A 27130-nucleotide genomic window follows, 5' to 3' on the forward strand; every position below is an offset into this window, starting at 1 on the left:
GCGAGCAGAACTATGCCACTTTCGCCGCCATTTTTGAATTTACCCTGTCAAGCAATATTATTTTAATAAGAAAATTCATGAGAATATATCTTGAATGAATAAATTCAAAAACATTTCTTTCTAAGAATTATTATTCAACTTGTGTCATTTAACACTCAACAGTCGAATAGGATGCATTGAAGCACTGTATTCATATAAGATGAGGTGCAAATAATCGCCGACGTAAAGACTTTCAAGGGTACTCGAAGGACACCTACCTGGAACAAAGACGGCAGCAGCAAGTCAAGTTACTCGAACTTCCGTATTCGTCCAAGGAATCCTAACCTAAGGGAAGCAGGATGTTTAGAGTTATTACAATTGTATAGATAGTATTGTTAACGTAAATCATCGACGTATTTAGAGTCATAATCTATTTGACGAGTAGAGAGGACGACATAATTTAAAATTGATAACCGATTTTACGATACCGAAATTATGAATAAAAGAAGTTTTCAATCTATTTTGTTTTAAATCAAAACACAATCATTTAATTTTTAAAAGGTATAACTGAATATCTTGTCCCGCGTAATTAAAACCTTTTGAAGATTTTCATTTGGTATAAAGGCGAGTAAGTATAAAGTGCACACGGTATCTCCAATGAGGCGGAAAAAATGACAGGTTTAAAAATTAAATCTACATTACTTATTGCTCATGCTATACTTTCTATAAAATCTACCAACAAATAACGAGTGTAGCGTATTGTTACGAAGGCGTATTTATAGTGCGCAGATTTTATTGATATCAATCGCTGGCACTGCTACTCGATTTTGTACAAATTTATTAACTATTTATGTTCACGTACGAGTAACATTAATTTTACTAATAGCAGTCACAGGCGTGGGTGAAACAATTTGCATAAAGTATTTCCTTGCTTTATAACTTGCGTCACGACATCTTTAATAACTACGAAGGCTTTTTGCGACGCCTTTGGCAAAATAATTAGGGTGTGGAGTAAAACGTTCTTAAGAACTCTGACTGAAGCAATATATGTTTTTACTTATACCTTTATATACTTATAATAACAACTTTGGTGTGTAGATGACAGGTCTAACTTTTAATTACTTAGTAATTTTCCAATTAAATGACTAATTTCATTGTAATTAAAGATTAATAAATAAAGTTTGCTTTATAATGTAAAAATTCAGAGTTAACATCGTTATTCTAATAATCATTTAATTCCAAGTAAATAACGTACGATACGTACGTGAACTGAAAATGAAAATGTTTGAAAAGTCTAACAAAAAAGCGACCTCAATTATTTTTATAACAATGGCTTTTTGTGGTCCGGATTCAGGAAGGTTCCCTAAAATTTGCATGACTTTTACATAGAATTTTATGTTAATTTACTTTTTAATTTGGTTTTTTTAATATTTTTTTTCCTTTTTTATGGTAAGGGATTTTAATAGAACACTTAATAAAATCAGAACATATTTTACAACCAAATATCTATTAAAAGATTCCATTTCATTCATCAAATACTTCTTGAATCGATGAAGCTTATATCTCTGCTCACTACATAAATCATACATAAATAAAGGACCTCATAAGCTGTCAACGTAATGCCATTCAAGCTAGGCCTGGGTGCGTAATATTGTAGAATAAATCATGTTTAGCTAAAATATACCCCAATACTTACTGCTGAATATGAAATTTTGGCATTTAAGGAAATGATGAAGAAGAAATTCACGAGTGAAGTAAAAACATATGGAACCAACGAAATTTCACATACTATTGTATTGATCTAATTAACTTTATGTGTAAATAAAACGGATTTAAATAACTATTTAAAAATGACTATTCTGTGTTTACATCAAAAACTATTTTTTAGTATATTTTTTTATTAAATGTCACTTTATGAAATCTATTCTGGTCTATAATATAATCCATTAAATTAAATGTGTTTTAATTTAGATTAAGAAATTTGACGGCTGCGTAGAAATTTCCTTTTTCCACTTATATTATATTAAAAAACTATCGTTATTTATTAATAATATTTATTAATCTATAACTGTTAAACAATATTAAGAAATCGAGATAATCACCTCGGAGCATCTCAATCCGCCGATATAAAATAGAACTACACTCTATGCGAGCGTGAAATATTTTCCATAAAGTTAAGCCCAATACTATTTGCTCTGCGACATTCTCCCTCGTGAAAATCTCTTAGATACGATCATAAATCGCTTTGGTTGACATAATAGCGTGAAGGGAAAGGCCCGGATTTATGCATGTTTGATTTAGGAGTAGGTGAGAGTTGTCATTTTATGAACGGTTTCACAAAGAAAGAAATTTGGTTACTGGAGCATTATTAACCCACATCTATTTTGAGGCGAAACTTTTTTTATTGCTTTGTAGTGGTTTTTAAATTCCTTTTTTTTTCTGAATATATTTTACAAAATTTTTCACGCCTAATAAGATCTCTTTGTAGGTATTAGTATAAAAACGAGATATTTTTATTTATTGATTCACAATAAGTGATTATATTTTTATTGTAATTCTTTCTTATCCACGGTGTGTTTTGTTTGATTATATCCTAACATTTCTTTGCTAGTTTTGAATCAAGTTTTATATTTGGCAGGTAGAAGCATTTTATTTGTTATTTACTGTTTGTGCTTCTGAACGAATAAAAAAGCGCTATTTTTACTATTTACTCCCGATTTTTCCTTTTTTTCTCTCTTTACTAAATGGTGAAGTTTTTCCCGAGTTTAGAGCTTAGCAACATATGAGGCTATTCATTTTTTTTAATATATTGTATTTACATTACAAAATGTATTCAAGTGTTGAATCCCAGGAAATTCTACCAAAAAAAAACTTGATTACAGTTTTTATCAGATTGTTTAAAATGTAAATGATAAAGAAAAATTATCACTAATATTTGAGACGTATATTAATAGCGATTAAAAGTTTAAATAAGTCATTAAAATATGAAAAAATCACTGAGAAATCATGAAAATTATTTGACACATTTTATTCCTTTTAAATAACTGATATAAAATTTAAAAAAATAGCGCACACATCACGTTCGTTATTATGTCACACAGTTATAGTCTTCTTTAATTGATCATCCGATGATGATTCGGTTTTCGTGAGCAGAAACGAATTTTTGGCTAAAACGATCTGTTTTAAATTCAGGACACGATTCAAATTAAGTGATAAAGCGTTCAGAGAACACCGCCTGCGCCCGGTTGTCACTTGGTTTGTATTACGCTAGAAAGCTAACTATCTTTTTTATAAACTATTGTCAATAATATAACGAAAATACAAATAAACTTACATCGATTTATTTTTATTTCATATAAGAGATTATAATAGATCCGCATGCATATATACATAACACATATTGTTTGGATTATACATACACACACACACACACACACACACACATATAAATATATATATATATATATATGTCAGATCGTGAGCACGTCTTCATTATTCAAAAATATTAGAAAACAAATCGATCGCCCTTTGACTCGTTTGCATGTTCTTTGAACTACGTCGTAGACCTTGGTTTTTTTGCGGATCTCCTCTTTTCTGATTTGATTTTGAAGCCCATTCCGAACACAGCCCTCTCCATCGCTCTCTGGTTAACTTCGAGTTTTCTTATGAGATCCAGCACCAGTGATCACGACTCGGATCCATGTGTCATCACTGGCATCATCACATTTTCGATGAGAAAATTTTTCGAAGCTCCTCGACCCCTTTCTCGAAGCTGGACGGCGGGATTGTTTATCATGATGATGTTATACATTCCTGGAATGTATAATCATCTACAACTATGACCATAGCACCTCCGACCAATACTTGAATAAGTACGAAATGGACATTGGACATCAATTTCGTTTTGTCCATATTAATTTAAGGTTTACTTGTCCAGAGGCTCGTCTGAGATCATCAAGCATTGTACCCAGGTCCTTCATGGTCTCAGCCATTATGACTCTATTATCGATCTATATCAATGCTAAGCCCGGGTGAGTAAATAGTGCTACTTACCCGGTATTTTCTATTTATTATTTACTCGCTGCGGCAGATTATACAGAGGACTTAAGAGTACAATCAGCCATTATGGAAGTAAAGAGAAGAAGTCTAGGACTGTGCTTCAGTCCCTCCAAAGGTGTCAGATCTACAGTTGTAGCCGAAAGGTTCTCGAGTGACGACTATGAACTAGTAGACGCGACGCAGGCACCTAATTTATAAACACCATGGTTAAAATATGAGATTTATTCGATGATAAACACAAAATTTTTAAAAGAATTACCTGCCCGTAGACAACAACTGACTAGACAGTGACAAGTGCTGACTTATACCAACTACGGCATAATATTATACGAGCAATACATTACTATTTCACTGTTTTCTTATGAAAGTTATTCATCAGATAACTGAAAAGAACTTTTTTCTTTTCAAGTCATTTTATAATGTTTTATCAAGACAGAAAAACAGAATAATAATCGAAAAAAAATATTATATAGTAAGTGTATAATTTAAAATCAACCGATATTTTTGTGTATTATAAATAAACAAACTTCACAAGTGAATTCTTAAAATACTCCGGTAAACAACTAATAGATCGTGTACAATTAAAAAAAAATTAAGACACTATTGAAAGTCGTTCATGTCATTTAATAAAGTGTATCTATCTGTAAGACGTTATGAGGAAAATCGTGTTCAATACGTGTGTGATTTTATGATATTTCCCATTCTTGAATATGACATCGTATAGTTACGATCAAGTGTTACGACCTTTCCGATGTGCAAAAAAAATATGATATCTACTCACGTTCCACTTATAACAGTATCAGATCTAATGACATTTACCTTAATATTAGGGGCATATGATATTGACATCGTATCTTAATAACTTAATAAAGAGAAAATATATGTGATGTATTTATGTATAAGGGAGCTCGTCTCACTGCCGTAGAAATGGCTTCCTAATTACATTATACTTGTCAGCAGGTTCTTTTACGTTACCATTTTTTCTTTGATTAACTTACGAACTACAAGATATGGGCTTACTTGATTATATTTGTATATATACCAGATTAAATATTCTTCAGAGCGATAGGTTATAGATGTAAAAACTTTAAAGAGATGGATACATAATTCTTAATATTTATCGACAAGTAAAAAGTGCATGTGTCAAAGTGCCTACTGAAAAAAAACATATTTTGAACTTAAATTCGCTGTCAATTAATGTCTAGTAAACGCTACTCAAATATCAATAATATTAAGAATAATAAATAACGTTGTGGTGATATAATAAGAAAAATTTTCTTCATAATTTTCATTAGTTTAAATATGTACTAATGAAAATTATGAAGAGATTAATTATTATTTGCTATTTGTCCATGCAGGCTGCAGTGGTAGAATTAGTAGGGCTGTTAAATTCTGTTAAAAAATATTATAACATTAATTGATCGATCGCTTTATACGTGGTGAATAGGTGTAAAAATGTCAAAAGTTTTTGCAAACGAATGAGCTATAGATTCACTTTTTGAATTGTAAATACTTAAGTGTCAATATACACTAGTGTCTCAAAGTATTTTCTGATATGAAATTTTACGTAGCACCTCACCTGAGCTTATACCTTTGTATATATTATGTACAAATTTTCCACGTATCACTTATTCAAATGCAGGCAGACCTTTTGAGTTCATGCCATTTAGATAATCTACGAACAAATTATTTTAGTTTTTTCAGTCTCAGGATGCTTTGGCAAATGAACCTAAGAGGCAAGAGAAGTTTTTTCTCCAGTCACAAAACGATGAGCTCGGGTAAGGATCTAGGCAAAATTTTATGTTAGAAAATTCTTAGAGATACTTTAGTGTGTGTTGTTGGTTGGGCACAGCATAAACACTTAATCATTTCCAGGTATATAACCTAACTCATTTTTTCTCAAAAATAACTAAAAATATGATAAATATAAAGGTTAATATTGAATAAATATTATCCGTCGGGGAATGGTTACAATTTTTTTTACTGAGTTATTTGCATAACAGTGTTCTAACAAATCTAATAATAGAAACGTTATTATACTAAGAAATTAAATTGTTAATATCGTTTTAATCAATTCAGCCGTAAAACGTCCATTGCTAAATATAAGCCTCTGTCACATATTTCTTATGGGACCGGCTGAAAGCGGCCTGCAACCAGTCCGGCGACCCTAACAATGTTTTCTGTCCACCTTGTTGAACGTCTGGTATTAATGTACGTGCATTAATTTAAAAAAAAAAAACTTAGTTGTAGAAGTAAAAACCTAACTAGCGTAGGCTAAGGTTTCAAACCTCTTTGACGCACATGATCTCAATTATATTGTATACAAGGAAAATATCATGAAATGTATCGCAATATTGGTGTTTCCGTAAAACTTACAAACCTTCAATTTGTGCTGTACACACAACCTTTGCAGACCCCCTAAGATGAGACTTATATCCTGAAAATGGAAACATTACGATCACAATGAATGTGATTTAATATTATTAAATGGAGGCAAAGTTGATCATAATCAATTATTTACTTCCAATAAATTCTATTTCAGTACAAATAAAAGCGTTCTTTGTGACCCCCGTTTCAGCGCAGGGTGAGCGGTCGAAAACGCAATCGTCTGCCGCCAACATAGTTCAGTTGGATCGCCGGGCTCTCAGGTGATGGACGTGTGCGTCGTATTTAAATACACCACGTTACGAACGGCTTTTATTTTAGCTGTTATTTGTAAGTAAGAATAGAAGACAAAATTCGCGAGTGTTAAGTGATAACCAAAAATAATAAATGACACATTTGTGACTCGTGATGCAATTTTTGGTTTAATATCTAAGGATGTTCATCACTTTCTTAATTGTCGGCTTGCTTATAAAAGGTAATAAAGAAAATTAAATATTTTTGAACAAATCAGATAAATATGAATTTAATTATTCTTATAAGTAAATTAAGTACGAAATTCATTTACTTCGTCGATAATTTATTTTTCAGTTAACCTTTATTTTACATAGCCCGTATAACAATATTTATGGTGTGAAATAAATTGGGTTATTAAAACTTTAATGTTCTATAATAACGTAGAACATACTAAAATTTTTTTAATGTTTATTGACATAAAAAATTTACATTTTTTGTTTAAGGGTATTAGATTAATTAATAATTTTCAATTTCAACATATGGTAAATAGTATGTCACGTAGATTCTTTGTTGTTATTTGTAATCGCTTGTGATCACTTACAATTTATTTATATATATGTATAGATTTATATAAACATGTTAAAGTAAATATTTTTACTTTAACATGTATATATATATATATATATATATATATATATATATCAGTCAAAGAACTTTGCTACATATAATACAAAATATAGCAATCTCCTTTAAGTAAACAAAAAAGTCATACGCAATAATTATCACTGTTATTAATTTTTATTTAATTCATTTATAATTGGGCTTCAATGAAAAATTTCGTAAATATGAAGTAAGTTGTGATGAAATACAAACTTTTATTTAAAATATTGAACAAAAGTTTTAATTTGATTATATAAAGTGCATTTACTTTTACTTAAACTTTACTTCGACTCTTGAGCTTTGAAATTGAAATGGCGAACTGAACCATGAAAGCATTTGCACTTGAATAAGTTTGCGACTATCTTATTTATTCAAATATTTTTTTCCTGACGGAGCACTCAACTGAAAATTACTCTTATATTTTATATTGACATTACTTAATTATCATACCTATGTCATTACGTATATATTTAATAGTAGAGAGCAATTAAGTGTGAGTTTTCATAGTTATTATATTAATGATGATACTCGTTTATTGTAAAACTTTTTTTTCTCCTTTTTCTATATTGAGAATTTTATAAATTACATAAGAAACATAGTCAGTTTATTATTTATTAAAAATAGTTTTAACAGCAAATAATGTATATATATATATATATATATATATATATATATATATATATATTTATATTTATATATATATACACATTTACATATGTAATATATGTATATGTATAATTGTATATACATACATGGTCTCCGCTAAATTTATTTGCACTTAAATGCTAGATTCTACTATTTTCAGATTCTTTTTACTCATATTAAAATGTTATTACATTCCTTTAATATTGTTTAATAAACAAATACTAAAATTGATGACATAACAGAATCGACCTCAACGAACGAAATTAAGGATGCCAAAATGAAATAATAGAAAAGAAATTATTTAAAAAGTGAATATAATATAATGTATATATTTCGCTAATTAGACTATTTAACCAAAACCTCCAAAATTTTAATACTATTTGCAGAATTCCTCGTTCAAATTAAATTATATTCATCCTAAATACACTATGCGAATACCACGCGATACCACGTCATCTATTATTCTTACAGAATCGTTGCTACTTAGGATAGTAAGAGTGGCAGTACCATCGTATAAAGTAAGAGGGCAACCGGCTCAGTTGGACTGCGATTACGAACTAGGCGACGACATATTGTATTCAGTTAAATGGTACAGAGATAATGAAGAATTCTACCGCTACATGCCTAAATACGATCCACCAAAACATGCGTACAAGTTAGAGGGGATCAAAGTTGACGTGAGTATATAGATAATGACACAATAAATGTAAAAAAACATCATATAATAAGGTAAATAAGTAATGTATTTGATATTTATGTAACAATTTTAGTTATTAAGTTACATTGAAATGAAGATCATGTTTAATGATCAAGAGCACCATACTCTAAGAACATGATGAACATAAAATGTGTATTCTTTGAGTATAATACACGTTTTTAAGTCCACAATAATACAAAATTTTATAACAAATTTTCATATAAATATACTTACACTTGGTGATAGTCGTAAAATCTTTAAATGGGTAAATGTATAGCTCATATGCAGTAAATGTGTGTTACACCCTTTTTTTAAATAATTTAAGAAATATTAAATTATTTAACGATAGCATTTTAAGAAAACTCGTTAACTAAATTCGAATTACTAGATATTAAAATTAATTATTTTTACTACCTGTGCCTTCTTCTGCCTTTCTATTATCACAAGTCGCATTTCAACGGAAAAAATAAATTATTGTAATATTTCAGTTTTTTTGAGACTTTACATAAACTAATCGTAAATTTCTGTAAAAGTTCAAAGTTTTTGCTGACTTAGGAGCTAGATTCTCCCTTTTAAAGTGTTTACACCAATAGCCAATCATCCTGTACAATAGATTTGATTATAAACACCTTATTGAAATAAATACGAAACAAAATCTTCCGTAGTTCCTATGTTTTAAACCAATTTAAAAATTATATGCTTTAGTTTGAATATAAATTTAAAAATAGCATTGATACCGTTTGATTTAATTTATAACACTTTTATACTATTGGACTATAATTGTAGTAACCACAATAATTGCGTTTACACTAATCGTTTTACTACACAAAAACGATACTACCACAATAACATAACTCTGAATTGACTATTAAACAAAATGTACTTCGGGACAAATTATAGCATAATGCATTTACTCGATTCTTTTATATAATAATTTTTAATTGTGTCAGAGACGCGTAGTATCTGAATTCTAAGTTAATGTCTATTGAATTTTTTTATACAAATCGCAAGAACTGGTAATAATTTTTGCAGTTATCAAAATCGGATGACCGACGAGTCTTCTTACATCCTGTGACATTGAAATCTAGTGGCCAGTATCGGTGTGAAGTGTCAGCGGAGGCACCCAGTTTTGCATCCAGTGCTGGTGAAGGAAAAATGGAAGTTATATGTAAATGTTGTTTTAAAGTATTATTATTATTAAATTAAATTTTGCGTGGAAAAATCCGTAGCTGCTACTCCTATTTCAACATTCTAGAAATTTAAGCCATCGTGATGACATTTATAACTATAAAACAAGTCCATTGTCTCTGTAGAAACGTTGTAATAAAAAAAAAATTGTTGTCTCTAGAGCATTCACATCATTATAAAATTATTGTTTTCAAAGTAACCGGTGGTCTAAACTCTTCTTTCCTTTTGGGTGTACCTTTGATTATTATTGTTTATTTTATTGTTCATGATACATAATTATAAACACAGTAATTAACATCAGTTTTACATGAAATAGTGTAATAGTAATAGGATAAGACCAAAGCGTATACACGTCCTATATTTTTATAAATATAATAATCTTACAAAATGATTGATTAATATAATGTGAATGTTAAAAAAGTGATTTTAATAATAAACAGATCTGCCTCGAGAAGGCCCCAGAATAACAGGCAACCAACAAGAGAATAGAAGAGGAGACTCCATGTTTCTGAATTGCACATCGGGTCGTTCGTACCCGGCGGCAATTCTGAGTTGGGATATTGACGGTGAAAAGGTACTTTATTTGCTTTACAAATTCGGTATTCATTAACAGCAATCATTTCCTCCTGAAAATACAGAGTATTTTTAACCCATAACTTTTTTTTTCTGTGGTAACTTCTATTCCAAAGTTTGGCTTCATTTTTTAAATTTGTGACAAGTTTTAAGAACTTACAACAGTTTCTATTTGATTGCTTTTATAATTTATTAATAATTATGGGGACAATATTTTCAATTAAATTCTTCTTCTAATTTAAAAACAATGAACCTGCCAGGTTTCTGTTATAAACATTTTTCGTTTATCATAATGCGAGTCACAAAAAAACATAAATCAGATAATAATTTCTAACGATATATTTTCTTTAGGTGACAGATCCAGCACTGTTAGTTGAATATCCTCCAATTCAACACCAGCACGGTTTGGTATCTACTGCTTTGGGTCTTCACGTACCTACAGGGAAAACAATGCAAGTGAGGTGTACCGCTAGAGTTGCACCCTCATGGAGGGAAGGCAGCGAAGCTGTAGTGGGCAATAGTCAACTCGCTGATAGCAAAGAAGCTATGTTATTAGGTGAGATCTTAAAAAATCTTATTTTAAGACCGTTATTCAGTCATTTCTCAAACTTTTAGGCGTTGCGAGCTTTTAGTGTTAGATTGTAATAAGATATCTGTTAAAAGAGGCCGTCGAGATTGTCAAGCTCGCAGTCGCTTAATGAGCCATGGAGAGAGCTATAATCGGAATTTACCTGCATGATCGAATCGGGAATGTGTAGATCCGTAAACAAAGGAAATATACAGCATAGCCCAGGGGGTCGACAAGTTGAAGTAACATTGGACAGACCATATAGTGCGCCGAGCAAATATCCGTTTGTGCTATAGGAACCATAAGGTGGAGAGACGAACTTGATAGTGATGTCGGAAGACGCTGAATATAATACGCTTCCAATCGATCTTAAATGGAATTTATATGGCAGATATATGTCTAAGAGTTGATTTCCTACGGCTGAAATGATCAATAATAGAGATGTTAACAAAATTATACCTTAACGTATATTTAGAATCTTTATAAAGAAGTAAATATTTTAATTCAGAAAACTATTAAAATTACTATAGTGGAATTAAATCCCTGCCAGTTATAAGAGATGTCGATGATTTTTTATAACACGAATAATTGTTAATTTAATAAAAAAAATTTTTAAAAAAATCGTGGAATTGTGTCTGCGCATCGCTGGCTTAAAAATGCAAACAAAACATCTGTATTCTGAAACTGTACTAATGTTAATTTTCTCTTGCAATTATTTAATTCTATGATTTACCAAGCGAGGTTACCTAATAAACAGTTCTGTTTGTTTCAGTGAAAAGTGCATGCGGAGGGTCTACATGGAATGTAATAATGCTAACACTTTCATTTATCTTTGTTCTCAATTCTTTAATGCAATTAGAAACGTGATAAATTTGTTGGCATACATTCAAACATGAAGCGTTTATGATACTGACTTCTTTCCGTAGGTTTTACCGAAAAAGTTGCAAAGGTTACAGAATACTTTAGTTTTAATTTTGTTTTTGGCATAACTCTAGGCAAAAAAGATGAATTTAAAGTGTAAAAATATTGTAATTGGTTGTCTTAATTATGGGATACATATCTTTTATAACTGACATATCTTAAGCAATTATTCATAACATTTCGTTTATAATTATAGATATTTCAGTATTACCAAAAACAACGCTTATCCTGTTTTTTAAAAAAAATATTAAATGTACGAAGTTAGATGTAAATATGAAATATTAGAAATGCCTTCTTAGATAGATATACTGACACTGAAGAGATTGTACATATTTGAAGAGAAAATTTTGTAATAATGTTACTTAAGAATAAAGATATTGCGGGTTTGTTAAAAAGTTGTAAACAATTTTCTAGATGTTATAAAATTAAAACATCAAGACCTAGGTGTATATCAGCTGTAGCCTTATTGCTTATTTCAATTGGGATCGTAGAACTATAAGCAAACTGATATTGTTTACAAATTCATTCATCTCATTTACAAAATATTTTTTTATTAATATCACTGGTTGTTTTGTTTAAATTATTGTAATTTGTTTAAATTATTAATTTAAATCATATTATCGAATGACAATTAAAATTTTCCTGGTGTAAAATTGATATTATTAGTCTTCCTTGTAACAATGAAATGATAATAATTTACGTGATTCTTTTAAACACATCACAACACTTACTGTCAATAAGATTTAAAAACTGTTCTTTTTAACCAAGTAATTTAAAAACGGATAAATAAATACCGACCTGCCTGCCAATCATGGCGATTATAGTATATCCTCTTTATATATATTTAAGGGAAGCATATGCCTTGCAGTGGTCGTCCAAAAGCTGAAACAACGATGAATTTCTGACTGTGCACTTTCTATAACATCACATTTATTAATTTGCTTGAATCTACCAAAGTTAATATTATTTAAAATTATTGCTTTTGTCATTAAAATTATATTGTAGTCTGTATCTTACCGAGTTATTTAGGTTGAAATAAAAATGTTTTATTGCAAATTATTTATTATTATTTCTGTACATTACATAAAATAGCTACAAATAAATCCTTTACCATTCAACAAGCAACTTGTACGACAGTCATCTTATTACCAGTTGGTTATTATTACAACACTAGGTATTGTAAACAATAATTACTTTTTATATTTAATTACAAATATAAATGGAACGTTTTTATTACAGTTAGCATAAATTTTGCTAATTTTTTCTTTTGTATTCAATCAATGTATATAAACGACAGTAAAAGAATTTGTCGATTCTATAAAATTACATCTCAAAGCTTTAAACCGGGAAAAATTATTCACAAAGGCATTGTGATGTTGTTAAGTGAATCGTCTTCAAAGGTTTTTAAATCTGGTTCTTATCCTGCCCATATCGTTTAAATTGTCAAAGACGTCTATTTAAGATCTTTTGTCAGCAATATTGTGCAGTCGATTACACGCTTATAACAATTTTTCATATCCAATTTTGATGAATTGATGATGTGACATTTTCGAGTAGTATTTTTACTATTTGTAGACACTTAAATAATATAACAAGTTTATGTTTTGATCATGGAAGAAAACTTAAAATTTATACACAACGTTTTAGAATTAGTAAATATAACATCATTTATTTTACTTATAAATATCTAAGCAGATAACATATCTAAATAGATAAAAAAATCCAAAAATTCACGAAAGGTTTGTAAAATGTCAGCTGTTTAAAGAACGCGTACGTTAATATTTACGCAATAGTAACTTTGCTAATAAGCGATTATAAAAGAGCCACTAAGACAAAAAAAATTAAAAATTAATTTCAAATGATTATCCGTTGAACAACCTTTCGCATAAATTTCGTACGCATTTATCTACATTATCTACTTAATACTTTCTTTATAAGAGGTTAATCAAAAAGTTATAAAGTCAAATTTATCATAATTATAAAGCCATTATGTTTGATAGTCTTCAAATTTACCCCGAATGAAGTATAACGTGACAGCCGGTTTGTAAGCCTGTGTCGATGTAATGGCGCACGCAAAGAATCATTTACATAAAGCGACTTGGGCGACGAGATTCATCAGAATAATTAAACCACCAAAATGACATGAGCCACCTCTCTTCCCGTGTTAAAATAAAATTTTGATTGCTTGGAAGCTAATGTTAAAAGCGTAAGAGCTCCGCTTTTGATGGTCGTGGCAAAACACGCATTGCAAGTTAATAACAAAGGGCACGCAAAGGGGTCGAGCCTGTTACCTACGTGTTAAATGCGTGAACATTGTGCAAATAATTTCGTTTCAGAAATGTTTCGCGACACTGTAAAGTTTTAATGAGCCATTAGTACTTAATGTCAAAGAATTGTTACCGTAACGAAGTTTTGTTACTGTTCCAAGACGGTCTCAATGGACGCATAAAACAGGCCCTTTTCATTTTGTGTCAACTTGTTGATGATATAACTTCGGTACTGTATACGAACTTCAATAGTGATTAATTTTATGTTTATTTTCTGATATCTTACTCAAATTATAACCAAGAAATAAATTTCTAAAATTACTTTTAAACTTATTTCTGAAATATATTTAAATCTTAAGAATTACAACAAAAATAAACGTATACATAAAATTTGAATTATATTAAATTATAACAGGATATTAGATTTAAATATAAGTACTATTTAATAAAAAAAAAGAAATTTAAAACACTAAAATCATTATCAACAGTTATTAGCGGTTAAAAGTTTTAAGTTAACTTTTACAAATAATGCGTTGATTAAATTATATCAAGTATCAGAAAAATTTCGTACATTGTTATTATATAATTTGTTATCTCTCTCCTCTCTCTCCCGTCTTGACGATTAATATTTTACATGAAATACTATAATCAATTAAGCTCTTAAAAAGCAATAAAAACAATCATCGTGGTTGCTAAAGGCATGTGAGTAAATTAACGCAGTTAAAGATAACAGATAACTTCAATATAATTAGACCATAAAGTTAGAGTTCATCGTAATACAACGCCAAAAAATTTAAATTCAGAGGTCTAAATTACGATCAGAAATCTTCAAGTGAAACAAAATTGTTATAAATTACTACTGAATCTTTGTAAAATAATAGTTGTAGAAATCTAGGTTGAAAATCAGACAAAAACCTTGAAATGATTAGGGCTTTGATACATAACGTTTCAGTTCTTTCTTATCTGAATTTGTAGAAGCGAACCGACAACTTGTAAAAGCTGATAGGCGGGCGCTTTAGTACTTGCGGACCCGTGCGATAGTAAGCCAACTAGTTCGGTAGCCAAATGGCCAGATAACCTGATTACCGTACACAAGTCGTGTTTTGTCACGCAATATACTCCTCTGACAAGTTTCACGGCTACCCTAAAAGGGACAGTCCTGTTAGTCGAAGCTCCGATAATAATTTCAAACAGTTACTTTATTATTATTATCTACCTCATTTATTCTAGATTAGGAGATGACTACACATTAATTCAATTTACCTATAATTTTTTAATCATGAAAACAAAACCTTACTATGTTATTCAGAATATTTATACCGTAACTTTCCAATGATTACTATCTTCGGTACGTAATTTAGTTACATTATAATGATTAAGATATAATTAAAAATCAACGAATGATTTAGCAATTTCGTTAATAAAAATATTACAATTAACAGGGCTTATGAATTTAAACTGGTAATAAATTTTAAATTTAATTAATTACTACGACACGTATTTTTAACCGCATTGCATATAATAAATATACATACAGAGAGTACTTTACCAGTAAAAAAAGAATTGAAACTCAGTGATTAAGAAAACAGCCCCAGAAGAAAAATATATGGAATATAATGATTCGAAATAATACCGAAGAAATAGCACAATCAGTGGAATATTGATAAAATAAAACATCTTGTCATTACGACGTAGAGGTAAATGAGATATTTACGTGTAATAAAATAAAAAAGGCCTAGAAAATACGTGCGCTATAAACCATTGTTCATACTCAACTACGTTAGAGTATAAATGACAAAGTATTTGTAGAAAAAATGTTTGCGCCTACTTTGGTCATTAAAGGGCAGTTCGTGTGAAAAAAATATGTCCTTCGTGTCGTATCTCACAAGAATAGTGATCGATGGACAATGGTCACGCAGAAGCGGCGCACGCGAGGCGCGTCTACTCATTCTTTAACTTGCTTTCTGACACTTAGTTCGTAGATTACGGTCATAAAAATCCCCGTTGTGACTCTTCGTTACCATTGCTGACTTAATTTAACAGATTAATAGACATACTTTAAATTTAGCTTTACTTTTGACATGGATATTACCTTTCATGGGATAAATATATTATTTATGATTTTTTATGTTATTATACTGTTACTTTAGAGGTACAGTATTCCTATATAAACTAATGATCCAAAAATATGTCGGATAATGATTAATACAAATATCGGCATTTTGATATTGTAATTGTGTTTTTGTAAAGTACTTTTTAATTTAGTACTCAGTGGCTACAAACTATCCGCAACTCTTTCTACCTTGGGTAATCATGTGAAAAACGGTATGGTTTACAAAAATAGAAAAAAATGAAATTTTCATTAAAAACTTCCTATTATTTTAAAATTGATCACTATGTATTATTTAAATAACACATCGCTATTATTGTCAAAACTAAAATTATTAATATTCAATGAAATATATGTTGTATTAAGATATAACTCAAATAATACAGATTATTATAGAAAAATATAACCCATCTCTTAAAACCATAACAACGACGACCTTTGAAGATTTGTTACGTGATCGAATGTAATTAATACGCATAATTTGTCATGCATTTGTATGGCTCTCTACTATATTTCCTCCTCATTGTTCCGATTTCCGATACATATCCTTAATCATAAAACAATACGACGCTAATTAACAAAATAAAACATAATTAAGATAAATATGATAGATATAAATAAGTTCCGTTTTATTTTTCATATCTATGGAAATTTTATCTAAAGTCTAATCTCGCTTGGACCCTTTTCCATTCTCAATTTTATCTGTCAATTTTGCATAAGCGGTTTATTTCAGTGTGTACGTATATGAGTAATCTCTTATTAGGAAAATACTTTTGGAACCTAATAAATAATAATACAAAGTGAAACGTAAAATCTTTTGAAGAAGTGGATAAATAGCTCATTTACTCTCGTTTAAAGTATAGTACACTCTAACAAAAAATCAATGGTTTCCGAAATAATAAATAATGTAATAATAATCTAACATAAATTGCGTTTTCAAATAAATAGAAAAAATAAATCAATGCAACATGTTTCCTAGTGAACACATCAGATAGGGTGATTGGAAATGGGTCTAAAATCTTTTAAGCTTTTTGCTAACAAATGATTTATACATTCACTCCGTTAAAAATTTTAAACCTAAAACAAATCATATATGCCTTATGTTGATTGTCATATAAATTCTTATTTGGCTTAGGTCATTTTTTAAGCTCTATGTAGTAGTTTTGAATTAATGCATAAGTATTAAGTTTTGCTCATATTTAGTACACGAGTAAAAACTAAATTTTCTGTACCTCGCAGCCATACATATGCATTTTAGTTGTACTTTCACATAAAAGTAAAAACTTAACAAGATGTCCCAAATTTCATAAACAAAACCCGTATTTTGTTTCCTATACACTTTTAGCTTACATCAGATAATCTAGATATTAGATACGCTTATCTGATATACGATACCGTCTGCCGTCCTATCAAATTTGTTGCCTACAATATGTACATATAATGTTACAAGATAGAATGAAGCGAACATTTGCGCTCTTTTATTTCATTCTCACGTATTGTACACGTGAAATTGTTTTCACTTTTTAATATATATAATATTTTTAATATATAATACAGTATGTATTGCAGCATATATTTACACTTAATATAAAAAATGAAATCAAATCTGAAATAAAGAGAGCCATAGATGATCGAAGGTAATCGACATAACCACGCGGACTTGCAGGTTAAAGTGGCAATAGGCAGGTGAAATAGCCCGCTGATGCCTTAAGACTCTGGACTGGAGACCGCGAATCGAATTTTTGACAAAAAGTCTATATTTTTCATTCATGCTTAACAAACTCGTCAAAAGATAATAAGTGCCTTTAAATTTTAAATTTATCAACATTTTAAACACATTTATTCAAGAAGCCATATCAAGCACTTTTAAAAAATAAATTATTTACTGAGCTCAGTAAGCTACCACCGATTCGGAGTGCTGATCTTCTCAACAGAAGAGCCGGCGAGAAACTGAACAGTTACTCTTTTTAATTGAAATTCAACAATTCTGATATGTCCATTATACAACAAACAAAGTTCCATGCTTTCCGACCTGCCAAAACTATATTATAAAGCTATATTATATAGCTATTATAAGATTTATTTAATTAAGAAAAATAAGGATTAAGGTATCTTATGGAACTTTATTGTATATACGTACTCTCAAATCCATAAAGTGTTAGATTTTCCACCGGATGTTATGGAAATTTCTTGTATCCATCCCTATATCTATGTCCCGCAACTAAAATAATGAAGTTGATCTGACAACCGAAAACAAAATCATAATAAGACTTCACTGACCTTAATATTTTTTTGAAAACACTTTAAGAACAGTTAAAAATTATGTTACTAGGTGATTAAAAACAATCGATTGTAATTTTGAATACAAAATCGTTAAAAATATTAATAATATACGAATGCAGAGATAAAACTTGGAGTTTTCATCTCGTAAAGATGTACATCTATAACAATACGACGCTAAACAAAATTTTGTGACACGCAATCCTTCGTAACACCACTTTGGGATATAAGCTGCTGCCTCTTATTGATCGGGTCGTTACTGTACAATGGGCTCAAACCCTACATCATTGATGACTCTCAATTGTTTGGAGACAGATGGAGATGCTATTTATTTTAGAAAATTAACCGGTAAAAATTCTAATAATTAGATTGTTTTAATTTGTTTAATCATTGGAATGCTAAAGCTAAGTAAAATTTTACTTCGCTGTCGATGACTGAATTTTACTACGCTGACATCAAGCATTTTTAAGTTTTAATTATTATAATAAGTCCTTATTTACAATAAATTAAAAAGCGTCGTAACACAATAACAAATACTGGGTACAAGCCTACACCAGTTTGATCCAATTTTTTCTATTCTTCGCATACCTTTCCCGCTTTGTTAATATTTAGTTACTCCTTCTATTTCTATGTCAACATGTTCTTACTGAAATAAAATTATACAATTATATTAATCGATCGGAGAGGCCTATGTCCAGTAGTGTACGTTCCACGATAGAAATGGCAATAATGACCATAATTTGAATGATGGTAAAAAAAGAAAAATTAAATGATCTTCTTAAGAAATATTTATCAGTCACTTATATAAATAAAAATTAATTAGTAAATATATTGGTAAGCGAGAAGAGCTTTCCAAATTCAAATATTTTTTCCCTTACTGTACCAAAGACTAAAACGCAAAGCAAGGAACATGTTAGGGCATTAAAAAACACTGTTATACAAATATTACATTTTTATGAAAGTCTTGCATATGCATACGAAAATGGAAGCTTTTTTGTAAGTATTCGTTGTTTATGATTACGTATTAAGTTAATAAATAAGGCATACACTAATTCAATTTTTATTTATTAATTTTTAATATGACCGTGACTGATTAAATATAGACAGCTCTAGAAAGTACGAAGTCCGACAGGTTAGTTAATTTTAAACATTACCGTTTTCTTGGTATGTTAATAATTATAGGAAGTAAAATATAAGTGTCTATATTAAGTTTCAAGAAATGTGTGGTGTCGTCTAGTATTATACAGTGTCATGCCTATCGAGCCGTTAGCATGTCTAATTAGAAATCTAATTAGATATACCTTTAATGAAATTAGCCAAGTAATCGTATGACAGCAAACAAATGCAAGCGAAAGCGACTTAGCAACTATCAAGTTGAAGCTTTCATAATATTCTCCCTCGTACATAATTTAAATTTAGGTAGTCACGTATTTTTCGAGTAGCTCTAGTCCGCTTTCGCTTATGAATAAATAAAGGAAAAATGTCCGTAGCAATTGGAGGTATGTTCGTAGGAGCAAGTTACTTTTTAAATTTCAATACATGTGTTTTAGTCTGTCGCAATTGTCTACTACATTTTAAATATTAAACTTGAATACATAATTTTAAGAGTAAGGCAGCTGATTCTATAATTTTTAAAATGAAACAACGAAATTATACACATACAATTAGTATTGTTTAACGTCTATTAATTTATCAACTCTGGCATGAATATATCATACCGCATTTTATTTATTGAGCGAAACAAAAAATTGCATTTTATTGGAATGCAAAGCCTGTGCTGATTTGTATCTGCTCTTGTTGCTCTAATATAACCGCTGAATGCAGAAGGCAGTATTATCAGTATTGGTTCCAGTGGGCTATTTTGAGAGAAATAAAGACGGGCAAAGACTATAATCTTATCAAATTAACCATCAAGAAATACATTTGCAAATCTCTTATTTATTTACAACTGATAAGAAGTATACTCGAATACCTTGCAATAATGAAGTCTCCATGTTATAAAGTTAATTCAAATTATATAGAAAGATTTCAAAAGAAACCTTTACGTACTGGTAGTTTTATATATTGCAATGGTCGTAATTCTTTGACTTATAATCCAAGATTTTATACGATGGTGGTACGAGCTCTCTTCATAACAGACGTCAACAGCGGACCATAACTTATGAAATGGTCGGCACTTTTTTTTGATTCGCCAAAATTACTATCGTCGCTTAAAATCACCAACATTCTGTATCTCAAGCCAAATTTTACTTGTTAGAGGTTTGTAAAAATAAAATATGTCTTTATATATTCACAATAAGGATGTGTAGGCTTTACAATAACGTTAATAAATATAATACGTATAATAAAATAAATTAATTTAAATTTTAATTATTTTTACTCTTAAAAATAAAGTATATAATATGTTTTAGATAAATTATGCTGTATATACATAGTTAGATATGCAACTTAGCTTCATAATATGGATGTATCTGGTTGCATGTAGAAGCAGCATGATACGGCTATAGTTTTTATTTTTTTTTTTAAAAAAAGTAACATTATCAAAAACTTTTGTCATCGTTCACTAGCCTCGTAATACCGATCGGAAATCAGTAGTTGAATTACTGAGGCGGGTAAGATGGTTCACGAGCCCCACTATTGCTTTTTGAGCAAATAGAGATGCAATAAACTGTTCCAAGACGATTGTAAAGCTTCTACTATCTTAATAGTGCTTTTATCCGCTGGGCGGGGTTACACCATGTCGCTTTGAGAATGTCTTGGTTCTTTGTCTGCCCAGCGGTATTTTATTTCGTAGTTGTATGTTATATTGAAATTGACAACCCCCGCGCACATGCAAGGTATATTCCAGGTTGAATCACGTAAACATTATAGGAACGCATGTACGTATGCGGACTTTATTTTTGGAAAATTTCCCTGTCTCAAATATCATCTTTTATAAAAGAAACTTGGTAGTTTTTAAAAAGAGTATATTTTTAATTGTTCATCAAGAATCGTTGAATAAATACTTACGAAAACATTTATTTGTATAAAATATGTAATAACAATTTGTTAGTTATGCATTAATACATATTATGCATACAAACAGTAAGATTAAGTTTATGGCTACTTTTTTACAATTGTCGCACATGCACAGCAGTCCAAAATATTATTTTCACAGAATACAATTTATTTGTCAATCTACACTAGTAAAATGTTTTATTAAAGTAATAAGTGTAATAAGAATTAAAATTAATTATTATTTCAATTTGTAAAGAATGATTCCTTCCAATTATGACAGGAATGTATATATATTAGCAAAAAGTTTAGATTTGAGATAACCAAATATACGGGATAGAGTGGACATTTACATCAGTACGGAGCGGATATCGGTCACTATGTAATCTCCGAGAAATGAACCTCATGAAGAGAAAATTACACAAACTCGTGACGAAAATTTGAGCTTGACTAGCGTTACTTCTAGCCCCATAAATCGTGATTAATGACTTAAAACTTTTTTAGATCACCTCGTCCTGTATTTACTTAAACATTAACTTTTCGACTAAAATCAAAATTATGGAAAATGTTATTTCTTTTTTATTTTGTTAACTAAAAGGATGATTTGAAATAGTTTTAAAGTAATTATTGTTATTTGATAATTTGTTAAAATCTAACAGAATGATTTACAATATTGCGTTTAGGTAAAATGAATTAACATTAATTAGAATAGCCCTGATTACTACAATAGCCTATTTGTTTAATTTGCCAAAAAAGTTCGGCTTCTTTACAAATTAAAACGCAAGCAAAAGTTTGAAGTTCTTCTTCACAGCCTATTTCGTTTTAAATAAATTACTCTTTGCAAGTGCCGGGTGTCGGAGGGGCAGTTTTTCCAACTGTATGTTAATGAAGCCCCGGCTAACAATCCCTGGAGACGTCTAAATAAGTTATGGTTTAACCAGGTGCCTTGGACATGGTATTTTAAAGTTTGGATAGACTGTAAAATGGCTTTAAACGGATTTTAATATCATACAGAGAACGACACCTACTCGTAGTCACGTATAAAACTGTCATAAGTCTTAATACAACTTCAAAACTTTATTGATAAGAATTGTTTTGATTGTTTGCTGTTTTTTTTTGTCTTGTTATTGAAATATTTGACTGAAAGTAGAGATGAGAATGAATATTCTAATGTAATTTGAGAATTATCCAATATGAAGCCATCATTGAAAAATAGAAGATAAAAGTATAAATTGCCTACATTTTTATGTGCAGAGTCGCTCTAGCTTATCTTTATTTTAATTTGGTCACCACTTGATATTTAAAGAAGTCTTCCAGTGTGATACTATGCACGTTTTATGTTTATTAATTATATTTATTTAATGAAGTAATCTTTCTAACAAGCAACTAAGTGCAATAACTCTGTAAATATTAAAATGTGTAAAACTAGAAAACTGATATTAATTGTTATTATATAATAAAATGGAATTGTATAAAAATTTGAGTCATGGATATATGTTAAAAGAATTTTGAGATAATTAAAATATTCGTTATTAATAAAAACATTGCAAAATTTAATAATGGTATTAGAAATATTAAAGGTTAGTAAAGCTTAATTTAGAAATAAATACACACGGACGCACCGAGTCGCAAACAGAGACATTCATAAGACTCCAAGCAAAAGTATTTCTTTTCGCAATGAACGCGGCAAACACAGAAATTTCCCCTTAATAACACCGCCTGTTGGTGATTGCATTAATTTATATTCATACTTTGATTTGAAACTTTTTCCTTGACCTGTTATTTAAGTTGGTTCAAAACAAAGCTATCTCTAAGATTACGGGGAAATGGGTTTTAATTTAAATAACTAATATTTTAATAGAGGTGCTTTATACAATGTTCTTTAAACAAACTACATTAGAAATTAAGTATTCACCATCATTATCATGTCATAATATAAACGCTCTCTGTAAGGTATGGGCCTTCTCCAAAGATGGCTACGATGACCGTCTTGCACTGCCCGCATCCATTCATCTTCGTCATCGGCATAGCAAGCATTAACTAGTCACGTGTTAAAAGATCCTTATAAAAACATCCGCTATTTGCAGTTACCTGATTGCTTAAACGCTCCAACTAGTGTAATTAACGTCAATTTTTCCTGTCACGTGGTGACAAGCACGTGCGAAACCATTCGATTTAATAAATAAAATGCGAGTGGTGAAGTTGCGAAAGATGATTTTAATTTTAGATTTCTTTATAAACTTGGAGAATAGTACTTAAAGTGTTGTTTGTTCTTTACTTGTTGCGTTTCCGATAGAGTAAAAGGTGAAAATATGAAAAGAAAAACATGTTTCAACTCCTGTTGTAAGGCACAAAATGATTCTATGTTTATTTTATTTTTATGGATATATCTGTTATCCTAAAAATGCATATTTTCAAACTACAGTTTGCTTTAATTCAAAAGTTAGTTAGATAGCTGTTATAGGTATAAAACTGTGCTGGTATGTATTTTTTGGAATTATAAAAATTACCGAGGATAGATGTTATAAAATTACTACATTATTAATTTTTTATAATGTTATATACCTATAACTAAGTTAATTTTAGTTTGAGTTTTCTGTTAAGTTAATGTTTGTATTAATATAATTAAAATTGTTAAAGACAATCACATTGTGTGAAAAAGGCGCCACACCATTTTATTAGTACGCTTAGCGTTGAGTGTGTAATACTGGCAATTTGTTACACAGAATAAGCCGTATGTCCTTAATAATACGTGACTTTATTATTTTAGGATTACGGAAAGCCCTTACTTGCTAAAGTTTTTATTTTATTTTAACGTGGTATCTTAATTATAAAACAATGTATCAAAATAAAATAGGTTTTTCGAAGTAGCTTCGAAATGTCAATACAATGAGTTTATGCAAACTTACTTATAAATTTGTACTTAATCGTTTTGGACTCAATTTTCTCCAAATGCCACTGTTAGGTTTGAAAATTTGATTCTATAGAGAAGAAACTTTTCAGTAACTTTTAAACGTCAATTATGCAATTAAATTTATAGATATTACATCAGAAATTTTCTATTTGTCGTGTGAAAATAAGCAAGATACTGTATACCTGACTAACCTGTTTGCCTTTTATACGTTTTTTTTCCTTAAACATCTTAATGTACTCGTATGATCTGCTATAGAGAGAATGAGGTATGTGCTTTCTTTTTTGAAGAGAGCGATTAACAGTTTTATTAACTACTCTTTAATTGATAGGACGTTTTTTCACAAAATATAATCTACTTTCAAGTTAGACAAACAGTTCAAAACAGACTGAAAGTGTAGTGGTATTGAGGTAATATATATATAAATATATACGTGTGAGTACATGTATAACAAATAAGCACTCTTGTTTGACAGCCTCTAGATAAAAGAAATAACCGTCCACTCGTATTTAAACATACATTTCAGAGATCATGCAATAATGCAAGTATACGCTCGCTATTTATACATTGTTATATAGTAAAGTATAAGTATAGGCGGTAAAAACAATAGAAAGGCTACTCGAAAGATTAAATTTTATAACAACAAAATACATTTATTATTTGAAACAGCAAAATTTTGTTTGCGTATCTTATAATGAGTTGCAGACATTGAAGACTGGAGGCCTGAAAACCGAGCTCGGATGTTAATAACTTTTATTATTCATATATATTTGAAATCCTTTTTCACGAAAATATAAAATACGTAGAAGTTGTATGGTGAATGTGGAGATCATTTAAAGTATAATTCAACTGAATAATTAAATTAAATGTTTTAAACTGCGTTTACTTTTCCTACAATAAACTTCCCCGGCAAAGCCTTACCTTAATTAAATAATGGCCAGCCACCAGTCATTAGTTACTATTAACACTATTCATTGTTTCTTTGTAAACCGAAGATTGCATACAGACACGCAATAATTTGGTTGTAAAATAGTTTCTAACACCAAATTTATAAGATAATAAACTTTTATAAATTAATTATTATTAATTATTTTTACTTAATTATAATTATTAATTAAAGTACGTAGTACGTTAATTAAATTAATATTTATGTTTTGTCAAAGCTCTGACGTAGCTCGGAAAATATATATTTTTTTTAGTGGCAGAAGGCGGGGCACATCGCACGTGCAACCGAGAGCCATCGGGGCCGAAAGATTCTCGAGTGGCGACAACGACCTGGTAGACGCGGCGTGGGTAATCCCCTCCATTAGGTGGACCGCCGACATAGTTAAGTTCACGGGAAGTCGGCATATACCTTACAGTGGGCGTCTATCGGCTGATAAGAAGAATAGGAATAGCAAAGAAACAATCCGCTAGTATTGTTTCTTTGCTATTCCTATTTAAAAACCTTGAGCTATCAAGGCTTTTAATTCATCAATATTATTGTACTAGAAATGATTCATAAAAATATTACGTTAGTAGTATATCACCCACAGTTTAATTGTCAATAAAAATGTATGCGCATACTTTAAGCTTGTATCTGACAATCAAATATATCAGAGTTAAAAAAAGGGAAATATTCGAATTTTTTTGATTTATCGTAACCTGCATTTCCATTCGGTACGCCACCAATCCATTATTCTATGTCAGAGACACGATAAAGGATGCGTCCCTAAAATGCTTCGCTCACGGCACGTAAAAATCATAAATTCGACAATTGAATGTTCTAGTTTGAGAAAATCAGATTTTTAACTTTTAATTTTACACTTAATTTTTAATTGTAATGACTCGTAACAACAAGCCAACTTCAACCCAGTGGCTATAATAAAGGCGATAGCTCATTCGTCAATCAGGCAATATTTATAAAAAATTGTGTACTAACATTGAATATACAGTATGAGTGAGTTCTGCGTTTCTTCAACAGAGACGTTTTGTTTAAACGTTATATATAATTAAAGACTGAGCACACATAGGATGATCATCATTTGCTGGTCATTACTGGTTTCTCAGCTTTGACAGAGATTTACTCATAGCCTGTTTTGTTTACTTACGATGAAGAAAGGCATCCATGGGAGACAGAACTGAGGTGAACGTTTTGATTTGCCCCATTGAGCTTATTTCTGAGGCAAGTAGGTGGATTACAGAAAGTTAAAAATGTGTCGGAATATTCTCCTCGCTCTGCAACTATGTAGGGTTACATCACAAATGCAGCGGAGGTGACGCTGTGGGTAAGAATTCTCTACAGCCGAATTACAATTAACGACACTCCTGTTCAGATTCACTGTAGAAAACTAAAGCAATTCCTTAGTCTTTCGTAATAGAGACGAAGGATTAATATCCCGTAGGTTTCAGTTGGTGTCGAGGTGGTAGCAATATAAAATAGGAGAATATATTTCAAATAACAAAACTGCGCTTGCCAACCCGCAAAACGAGGCAATAATCAGAAAATCAATATTCTATGAGCTAAAATAAAAAGGATTGGCCCGCAATCTCCGGCAGCTTCACTATTTCTGGAGAAAGTAGCAGCCATAGTAATGTCTAAGCACGGGGCCGCTAAGAATCTCCATCAGGCGTCCAACTATTCACCCTGTCGACGTCTTTTTAAAGTCGTTAGAAGCCA

General features: G+C 30.1%; 1 protein-coding gene across 1 annotated transcript; it reads left to right on the forward strand.

Annotated features, from left to right (window-relative positions):
* Positions 1-6680: 6680 nt before the first annotated feature.
* On the forward strand, positions 6681-12071 carry LOC137931100 (uncharacterized). Its single transcript, XM_068774500.1, has 6 exons — positions 6681-6898; positions 8434-8639; positions 9692-9827; positions 10288-10421; positions 10772-10976; positions 11761-12071. Exons 1-6 carry the CDS (start codon positions 6859-6861, stop codon positions 11853-11855), a joined length of 816 nt encoding a protein of 271 aa, XP_068630601.1. The 5' UTR covers positions 6681-6858; the 3' UTR covers positions 11856-12071.
* The last annotated feature ends 15059 nt before the right edge of the window (positions 12072-27130 follow it).

This window comes from Battus philenor, unplaced genomic scaffold (genome assembly GCF_028537555.1).
Source record: "Battus philenor isolate CCGP_79_NKW_IND1 unplaced genomic scaffold, ilBatPhil1.0.hap1 SCAF_7, whole genome shotgun sequence".
Classification (NCBI taxonomy): Eukaryota; Metazoa; Arthropoda; class Insecta; order Lepidoptera; family Papilionidae; genus Battus; species Battus philenor.